We start from the raw sequence: 11095 nt of genomic DNA, 5'->3' as shown, positions 1-11095 counted from the left end.
CTCTCTTGACTGGCCACAGGGGTCTAGCAGTGTGTCTACCTGTTAGCCTGTACATCTTTTTGGCTCGATGGCATCCCTCTTACGTAAATGCCATCTTGTGATCCTTTCGGCTCGAGGAGGGGAAATCGAGGGGCCTAACGATCTCTATCGTCTAACCCCATGGTTCAACGTAAAGGCACGATACGAGGCTCGCTGGCCCCAACTGCCCCTGGGTGTACCGTGACCCGAGGAAACATTGTGCCACGCTCGTGACCCTACGATGCCTATCCACCTAGCCACCACTAGTGACTAGGAGTAGCTTACTTCAGACTAGCCAGGCCCCTGCCTTCCCGCTAGCCAAGGGGGTGGTAGAGAGTTGACACCAGACGTCTCCTATAAAGAGCGTAAGAGATTTTCTCAGTCTCCTACCAGTGACCGTAAGATTGTCTGAAATAGGGACACTTTTCTCTCCAGCCATCTCAGGGCCTTTCTTCGGCTAACTCAGGGCCCCATGACCCTCCTCTTGGTCACCACTACTCCTTGATTCTGCTCGTTGCTCCACCAACCCACTCAAAGGTGCCCGCACATGGCTTCGACCGACAGCACCTGACTGGCTAGCTGGTCCCAGGGCACCGACGTACTGCCTTATACTTACCTCCGTATCTCAAGGTTTAGGACATGGACCGTCCACACATAATATCCCTAAGATATTCCCATGCTCAGAATGCCCGCACACTGATTCTACTGGTGGCACCCGCCAGGCTACTTAGCTTGAGGGTGCTTGACCACCGTCCTAAACTTCCTCGTATATCTTGCGGTTCAGGGCTCCCACTGCCCGCACAACATAGTAGTAACATGTTCCAAGGCTCCAAATGCACGCCCGCAGCTCTTAGAGCCACTTTCTTGCAAGCTTGATCTTAATCGCTGCTCGATTCAAGGTCAGTCATGGCAGGACCAAGGCCTGGCCATGACACTCTCCCTCACTTACTATGTCGATGCCCTCATTGACGCCAAGACCACACCCTAACTATCTTGTTGCACACAGTTGACATTTACTCATATGTCTTTCACTTATGCCCTCAAGAATTGGGTCGAGATCCCGTCACATAAAGTGCCATCCACAGTACTCGTCCATTGTTGATGTAGATGGATCACGTTGTCGCTCAGCTCTGTTCTAGCTGGAACCACCTAACCTATCTTGGTTGTTCTCATATGGGCCATACCATTGCTTCATCCCTTGATCATGTCGTGTTACGACCTCGAGGCACCCTCATTGATCAATGACCCTCAGTAGAATGAATGACCATCCGCTTTGCCACTCATTGGTACATCCCATCGGACGTGACCCCTCATACCAACTGCACGTTTGCAGCATCAACCTTTTGATGCGCCCCTCTGGATGTGGTGCTTAGGTCAATCGTACTCATACGGCACCCTACATGATAGACCCTAGCACAGTGGCATTTAGGCACTTTGACCATCTCCTAACTTGGGTCCTCTCGGCCCCTCCAAGGTCACCCCTTTAGGTGTGGCCCTCTGGCCAACCGCCCTCAAGACGACACCTTAATGCACGCTAACTCGATCTCTGTTCCCGGCTTGAACACTGTGCTCCATTGCTCAAGCTCCTCTGTCTTGGCTCAGTCTCACGGGGAATTGACAGGTCTCTCCCACTTTTACTCAAAACTTGATGCAGCATTATGCGCAACCATGTCTTCTTTATGAATCTACTACTTGTTTGCCTTGAATCTAGCATGGCACCTATGACATCTCAAAATCCGCACATACTCGAAGATCCACTGATCCGACAAAATGCCTAGTCCACTGATTTGCTCGACTCGGGGATTTACCCGCTCACTCCTCAAGGTCCACTGACCTACATGTCTGAGGCCTTGTCAACTGGCCATTTCCCTTTGCTTGTTTCACCAGATTACACCCTGTCGTGTCCCACTGACCACCACAGCTCATGTGAAGCCTTTCCTATCGGCCAACACAGACTCAGTTCACTGATTCACACACTCTCGTGATCTTCTGACCACGAGAACTCATGGTCCATTGACCAATGCAACTCATGGTCCACCGACCCTTCCACTCGTGGCTTTAATCTTTAGCCACTCCATACTCCTCTGTGTAAGGACTCCATGCTTGGACCCAAATACTTCGGCTTGCACCCCCGCTGGGGCACCTGCACCATGCAGCAAGTGCACACATCAGTAATTAATCTTGGAACTCGATACCTCCTGCCTCTCAAGACAAGATTCACTCGGCCCACATGGCCTTACGCAACACCATTTCATGGTGTAAGCCCCTTTTCGCATCTTGGTTTCACTACGGTTCCTTCCACTGTGAAGGCATCCCATGCCCCAACATATGCCAACATCTTTTTCTAGGTGAGGCTAGACTCTGGTGCCTTTTTGCTTGGCATCCAAGAGCCTACTCGAGAGCCTTTTTACATAGGCCCAATATTTCCCGCAACACGCGTCGTTGGCTCATTTCTGAGCCCCCATAGCCACAGAACCGTATTCGCATCTTGGTAGCTCTTTTTGAGCTTGGCACCACCTCGATTTCACTTCACTTAGGCCCGCACATGGGGTCATGTAAATCTCGCCACTGAGCCAAACCAAGGCTCAATACCAAATCTGTCATGATCCGTGCATTCCTCCTTCTGAAACCACGTGTCCGTGCAGCACCAAGACTAATCCTAGTCAAGGTCAGCCTTCTATCGTGTCCATTTTTTTGTGGACAGACCAATTTCGATCCTTCAAGCCACATGCCCACGAGCCTTTTTTGGTTTTGACCCCATAGGATCGCTCATTCCAAACTCTACAGAGAGTAACCCAACTCTCATCCCGCATCAGCCAGCGATCCTTCTGGCCGCAAGGCTTAAGGCCTCGAGCACTGACCCTCGAATCCCCATCGGGGCACATAACCCTCGATTCTTAACGTAGTCCCGAGCACCCATCTCTTCCCGTAGGGCTTTGAATCTTGAGCCTCGATCCTCGATTGCTCGTAGGGACACTTAGTCTCGGTTCTCATGATATTATCACTTCTTGACATGGTGAGAACCCAACACCATGCCCGCCCGTATCGTACGCAAGCTCCCGTATCAAGTTTACGCAAGCACCACAACTAAGCTGGTCGACCACTAGCTCGAAGCCTCTAGGCTCGTCTCATCCCACGAGACTCTATTCTTAGGGCTTAGGCCCTTAGCATTAGTATCGGCCGCCCGCACGCATGATTGACACCCAACATCATGCTAGTCCTGCAAGGGGACTTGGGTGGACTGCCCCAGCTGCAGCACACCAATCGCCCGCACGCATGGTTGACACCAACCATCATGCTAATCCCGTAAGGGGGCTTGGGTGGACTACCCCAATTGTAGCACACCTCTCCCGACTGGCCACAGGGGTCTAGCAGCGTGTCTGCCTACTAGCCCGCACATCCCTTTGGCTCGATGGCATCCCTTCTACGCAAACGCCATCCCGTGATCCTTCCGGCTCGAGGAAGGGAAACCGAGGGGCCTAACGATCTCTACCGTCTAACCCCATGGTTCAACGCAAAGGCGCGATACGAGGTCCGTCGACCCCAACCGCCCCCGGATTTACCGTGACCTGAGAAAATATCGTGCCACGCTCGTGACCATACAATGCCCGCCCACCTAGCCACCACTAGTGACTAGGAATAGCTTACTTCAGACTAGTCAGGCCCTCGCCTGCCCGCTAGCCAAGGGGGTGGTGGAGAGCTGACACCAGATGTCCCCCTATAAAGAGCGTAAGAGATGTTCTCAGTCTCCTACTAGTGACCGTAAGATTGTTTGAAATGGGGACACTTTGCTCTCCATCCATCTCAAGGCCTTTCTCCGGCTAACTCAGGGCCCCATGACCCTTCTCTTGGTCACCACTACTCCTTGATTCTGCTCGTTGCTCCACCAACCCACTCGAAGGTGCCCGCACATGGCTTCGACTGACAGCACCTGACTGGCTAGCTGGTCCCAAGGCATCGACGTACTGCCTTATACTTACCTGCGTATCTCGGGGTTTAGGACATGGACCGTCCACACACAATATCCCCAAGATATTCCCATGCTCGGAACGCCCACACACTGCTTCTACCGGTGGCACCCACCTGGCTACTTGGCTTGAGGGTGCTTGACCGTCGTCTCGAACTTTTCTGCGTATCTTGTGGTTCAAGGCTCCTACTGCCCGTACAATATGGTAGTAATATATTCCAAGGCTCCAAATGCACGCCTACAACTCTTAGAGCCACTTTTTCGCAAGCTTGATCTCGACCGTTGCTTGGTTCAGAGTCAGTCATGGCAGGACCAAGGCCTGGCCATGACAGTGGGTTAGTGGCTATGCTGTTCCAATCTTTACAAGAATGGTAATTGCAGAGAAATTTAAAGATGGACCACTTTATTTGGGCAGAGCAAGAGGACCAGTCTGCCTGATTGACTTTCTGTGGATTTGTAAACACTTGTAGTCTTTCTTTTACCAACCTAACATCCAATTACTTGGGGCACATTCGATTATGCACCTTTAGCTTTGGGTATGGGTTAGTCTTTGATAATCCAGAAAATGGTTCAAGGGATCTGCTGGGAACATAGAAATTCCGAATTGAAAAGGTTTAACATCAATCACAAATTCAAATATTTATGCATAGATTGAAATTTCGAACATATGCTTTTCGAGTTTAAGTGATTCATCAAGCAAATATATTTACGTCATAGGATCTAATGAATTCGTGAAAATCAAAGGATTAATTCATCAGAGTTTTGAGTGGACATTGATTCTGATAACCAAATTTCAGATTGAATTGGACCGAATAGTTTTGCAGGTCAGGATGGTTGTGTAAAAAGTGCACCATAGTAATAAAAGCGAATTCATGAACCAAAGCTACACGAAATGGTTTTTTACATATTTTACAAACCTACAAAAAGCATGTTTGTAGTAGAAAGCAGACTAAGGAACAACCTCTCCATCCACAAAATCTGGAAACCAGGGAGGGAATTGCAGGACATGTGATTTCATTTCTTCCATTCTTCCATCCATCGACTAAAGCTTGAATTTTTTGCTAATACATCGTTAGAGACCTCTTTATTCTCAATCAACTTCCCTGCATATTTTTCAAACACATCAATCTTGTGCCACAACAGACGTCGCTTTGTTACATCACTCTCCCTTCTGACATTATCTAGCCACTCCCTGGCTTCTTCTACCCTAGCCCAAAAGCATGAATCTTGTGTCAAGCTGGCAAATTTGCTCCTCTTCTTTTCTTTCTCTGGAACACGTCTGTCCCTCCACCATTTATCGAAAATTTGATACCTCCTCTCCCTTCCATGCTCAATGTAATGGCCATGTTCGCGGTGCATCCCTGTTCGGTAGTAGTCGGCAATGTCCAATGGCTCAACTAGAAGCTTATAGAATTGGGAAGCGTTTACCCACTTACCTCTTCTGTCAAAATCATGAGGTAGCTTGTTGCTTTCCAACATGAGGATTACGCTATTCCAGAACCCAGCAAGCTTATGGCGGTTCATGTTGATTCTGGCCTCTCTTCTTGAACCCCCCTTAAGCTTGAAGGAATCATAATAACCCATTTGATCGTCAGCCTCATCGCAACGGGTTTTATACCATTCAATCTCAGCTCTAAAGGGCACTATCTTGGACAATTTTATTGCTAGATTGGCAGCAGTGAGGTTTGGGTTGTGATCATTTTGAGCCATATGTAGGCAGTCCTTGGCCATAATTGCAACTTCTTTCCTTGTGTTTGGGTTCTGCATGGATAAGCAAAGGTCTTGAACTGATTCCTATGAGTTGATTTTAGTTAAAGCAAAAATCAAAAAATAAATCAAGTAAAGATGAAAATTGGCTTTCTTTCAAGTGCAAAAGAGGTTATAGATAGTGGAATTTTAATTCCAAATCTGCTAAATATTATTTGTTAATCGTGGCAGCAAGGAACCAAGTATTCCTGGTGAGAAAAATGAGTACCTTGTGAGTTAGTTGTGAGGACTGCAATGCCAATGCCACTCCAGCTTCACAGCTAGAATCAGGTAGACCCTCTTCTTGGAAGTTTCTAGCCTTCAAAAACTGGTTAGAAACTTTAGCAATATAATCTCCATACTTGAGATGATCCTCAATGCTACAACATGGAGAAGCTGTTGCCAGCATCAAATACATCATTTTAGTAACAGACGCTGCATTCTCTACACAAATGGCACCTTCTTGGCAGCAGAAAACATAGCTTCCAAACGGCCAAAACAAACTTTCTGATGGCTCTTCAGCTTGTGCTAACAGTTCCAAGTCCTTCAAAACACATTGAAAAATAGTATCTTTAACATCATCGGGTAGCTGAGAAGAAAGGCCTGTAACAATGATGTGTGGAGAAGCCATGCAGCAGTGCCAGAAATTTAACAGGTCTTGTATTTTCGAAATGTGATTAACAATTTCAGCAAAGAGTAGTCTTGGCATGATATCATGCTTGGAAACAACATGGCAAAAGTTTCCAACCCATCTTTGGCGGCGAATTGATCGATGGAGGGTTTCATTGCCGAGCAATGGAGAGCCGAATGTGATGCATAGCACCGTCGTCACTGGAGAAGACATGGACTGCAGATGACAGAGGAGCCATAAAGCTGAAAGGGAGGCTGTTGTTCCCCCTATGGACTGACCCGTTATCACTATGGACTTCACTTTTCCCATTAACGCCATAATCTGCATCCACCGGAGATTAAGATGGAAAAAGTAATCAATTCATGAGTTGATCCCAATCCCAAGTAAAAGAAAAAAAAAATCGAGTATAATTTTATTTTTTTCTTTTAATATTAATTTGATTTTGAAATTATGAGCTTGCAAGTTATAATCATAAGCTATGGCAAATCTAGTTAGTCAATAGTAAACTAAAAAAAATAGTAATCAGTACAATAAGGATGAATAGTAAACATCAATAAAAATAATAAATGACTAATTTTTTCCCAGGGGTGTGGAATTTGTTAATAAAAAATAACTAGTTTAGTAAATAATTTTTAAGTTACTTATCTTTTTGTCCTTTCATATAATCTAATTTTTTTTTATAAAATTACGATATTAAAAAATCAAAATTGCAAGTGTACCACAATAAGAAAAAATAAATAGAAAATGTGATTACGTGACCTTTAAAATGTTAATTAAGGTTGATAAAATATCAACCAATGCAATTGAAATCAATTCAATTTTTATTTTAAAAATTAATAAGTTAAACACAGATGATTTGAATACAAAATCATACAAACTCAGAGATAATTTCATAACATTTAAAACGATCCAAAATTTCATTAATGTGAAATGATTCAACTTAATTTGACTCTTACTCCATCCACATAATCACTAGCTCTGTATATAAACCAATTACAATAATTGATTATAGATCAGGGATCTTTACCTCAAGTTCGCCATTAAACTCCACTCGATATATTATTCATAACTACAATCGGATAATTACCAAAATAATAATAATAATAATAATGTAAAAATTTTCTGGTTAATACGATCCAATTTTTGCAATGGTACGACAGCATCTTGAATGATTTCAAAAGCGACAAACGAAACGAACAATGGCGAAGCCCCATGGTGACGTAATGGAAGGCATGCTTGCTTTAAGAATAGACCCAACCAACCATAATAAAACAACAAAACAAATTCTGACAAAAAAAGAGAGTTTGTGAAATGGTACGAAAAAGATTTTGCCGACACCACTGGCATGTTGCAAGAAAATGCGAGTGCACTCCGGGGTGGCTTTTTTTTGAAGTTTGACCTCAATGTCAAATGAATTGGCTTACTTCAGAACATTGTATGTGGACTCAACTAGTTAATTGGTCTTTTATTTTTTATTTTATCAACTACAAGTATTAAATTGACCTGTGATTTTGCTGCTATTATATTGTTATTATTGATCAATAATAACGTTTCTTGATTAATTAGTTACTCCCTAATTGCTTATTTACTTTCACATATAGAAAAACAAATTTCTATATAATATATATTTTTAAAAAAGTACTTATATTTTTTTTAAAAAAAAAATTACCCACATAGTATCTAATCACAGCAAATAAATAGGTTAATTAAAATTAATTTCATATGGTTGGCATTTTTACTTTTTGTTATTTGTGACTTATTTTTAATTTATTTTAATTTGTTTGCTTTTCACTTCTTTATTTAATAAAATGTAAATAACAAAAGTATCATCCAATTAAACGAAACTAAAAAGGTAAAAAAAACCTAAATATTAAAAAATCTCATTCTCTTTCACAGTCTACCATACTACTATAATTTTAACTTCAAAATCAATATGATAATTGACATGTCTTGATTTAAACATGGTTAGGAATATTTGAAAAATATAATTACATTAAAATTTTATTCTAATTATAGTTAATTAAAGTAATGTGGGATTTGAATTCACCCGATCAAATTTATTTTCATGATATGATATGATTTGGAAATTTGGGTTGATTCAAGTTTCTCCTTTTGGCAGTTGGGACCCTATACCCTAATTCACTCTTTTTAATAACAAGTAGCTGAACTCCAAGTGGTGACTTTATTCTTTCTGTTACCCTTTTCACATCAACTGGGAATATGGTGATGTCATCGCTCGCACCAACACAGGTGAAAGATTCATCTATCGTTTAATTGAAAAGTTAACTACATGGCTTCTTTTATTCACACCTATTCTATGGGCGGAAGTGAATTAATCATTTCATGATTACTGGTTTTCATTTATTTTAACATTTTAGTGATATTCAAACCCTAAATAAAGTTTAAAAAGCAATGGCTTTTTTATTTGTGATTCATCATAATTATATTTAATTTTTTTCATATTATTATTTTTTGTTAATTAAAAATCAAGGAGGTTACTTAGCATATTACGTAAATAAAAAAAATAAGAAATAAAATAATAATAACAAAAATACTGATAAAAATCTCCATTGTTGAAATTAACTAAACTTTTCATTTTTGATAAAATTGAATCAGAAATATGGTACATTAGAAGATTCATTTCATTGTAAGTAATTAATTTCAATAGAATGATTAGGGATTCATTTTGCTTAAATATATATATATATATGTTTGTAAGTTATATGTACATATATTGTTAAAATAAATTTGCAAAGGATATTATATCTAGCTAACCTCCGGCTAAAAAATAAAATTAAAAATTAAAATCATAACATTAGATTATATAAATATATATTCAAATGTTTTAGGCAGGAAGCGCATGTCTCACCCTAATATTGATTAAAGTTATATCAACTGTCAATCTCACATTTCAGTATCTTCATTTAAAAAAAAAAATTGCAACAATAATTCATTCAGTTTGATGTATACATAATAATTTTAAATACTGAATGACGATATAAAAATAATAAAAAAAAATAAGATTTAAAGTTTTAATAAAATATTGTATATGAATTAATTTGTTAAAAATAAAATAAATGTTTTGTGCAGTGTATTTACAAAAATTATGATATAATAATTTTTATATCTTACGTATATTAAACACAAGTAAATAAATACAAATGTACGAATTGTCTTGTGTAATTTGATTAATATGAGCTTAATGGCGATTTAGTAGTTTTAATACAACAAGTGTTTGATGGTTTGTATTTATTATTATTATTTTTAAATGTTGAAGTCAAAATTTTGATTTTTTTCAACTTTAGAAATTGTTAATAAAATGATCTAAATGTTAAACCATAAACAAAGAAAACTGAAAGATAAAGACAGATGAAAATTTTATATGGTATAACTATGCTGAAAGGTAAAAGATAAGAATCTGACCTGGATTTGCAAACTGGGATACATTGAGAGGAAAAGCTTTAACATTTCTTTATGCACCTTGATGGGCTCCTCTGCTTCGCTATGTCGATAAAGAGGAGCGAAAAGGCCATCGTCTTCAGCATCCAGTGGCACCAGATTTCTGCTGCTCTGGTCTGACCCAGAATCCATTTGTATGCCAGAAAACGCAACATAGGCCACGCTTCCAATCTGTTCCACCATGTAAGCCCCTGGAAACTTTGTGTTTGCGATACTGCAAATCCTCCATGCCTCTTCCAACAGCGATGTTGAGGCAAGATATGTTGCCAGCATTTCGCTCATTTCGAAATTGCTTCGGCTTTATTTGATAAGAATTAATTTCCCAGAAGAAGAGGATAGGATGTCAGATGAATAAGGAATTTTCAAGTCAAATTTCAAATTTGGAAATTGGAGTGGAAGAAAAAAGAGTGGCTTGTGTTACTTACCATGAAGTTTCGGTTTCCATTTGGACTAAAACTTGTTGCTCTTTCTTTCTTCCCTCGTTGGTGGTGGGATCAGATGATTATGGTCTTGGAGTCTTTATTAGTGACAAAAGGAAAACGTAGTGTGAAAATAAAAATGAAAATAAATGCTTTTTTAGGGTCTATTTGAAAGGATAATTACTTTAATTTTGATAAAATTAAGAATAGTAGTGACAGTGTTGTAAAATAAAATTAAAATTAATTATGAAAATGTTTTTGGATAAAAACACATCAATATAAAATTATTTTCATTTTACACTAAAGCAATCTATGATCCAATATTCACTGCACCCTTTCTCCTTTCCATTACAAATTAAAAATTAATAAAAAATAATACACCATGAGATGCCATCCAAATGCACTTGAGCCTCAAAAAGGGTTGGATTTAATGAATAAGTTGGGTCAGAGATCCACTAGAATTAGGAGCGTATCATCTATAATTGTTTTTAAATATTATAATTGTTTAATTATAATAAAAAATTATATAAAAATTCATCACTTACAAGGGTAAGTCTCATAAAATTTTAATAAATTTTGCATAATTTTAAACTATAATTAATTAATTGTATTACAATAATTTTAAGTAAAATACTTTCATTAGAATTATTAGTATATTTTATGAGAAAAACTTATATGAAGTTTTTTAAGTAAAAATTTATAAAATTTTTTATTAAAAATAATTTAATAAAAAATTTAAATTAATAAATTAATAAAATTTAATTAAAAAATCAATAATATGTAAAAAATATTACTAAAATTGTCATTTATAATTAAATTTGTTGAAAACTTATTTAACGATAAAATTTTATCAAA

General features: G+C 39.2%; 1 protein-coding gene across 1 annotated transcript; it reads right to left on the bottom strand.

Annotated features, from left to right (window-relative positions):
• Positions 1-4819: 4819 nt before the first annotated feature.
• On the bottom strand, positions 4820-10351 carry LOC111316888 (lipase-like PAD4). Its single transcript, XM_022919111.2, is given in 5 exon segments — positions 4820-5008; positions 5011-5746; positions 5961-6683; positions 9786-10119; positions 10247-10351. Coding segments are annotated over 5 exon segments (1887 nt in total). The 5' UTR covers positions 10267-10351; the 3' UTR covers positions 4820-4934.
• Between the last annotated feature and the right edge of the window lie 744 nt (positions 10352-11095).

The sequence above is a fragment of the Durio zibethinus genome, chromosome 24 (assembly GCF_047325235.1).
Source record: "Durio zibethinus cultivar Kanyao isolate XHJ-2024 chromosome 24, ASM4732523v1, whole genome shotgun sequence".
NCBI lineage: Eukaryota > Viridiplantae > Streptophyta > Magnoliopsida > Malvales > Malvaceae > Durio > Durio zibethinus.
The sequence above is the reverse complement of the archived record's forward strand: the minus strand, read 5'-3'. Positions and strand labels throughout refer to the sequence as shown.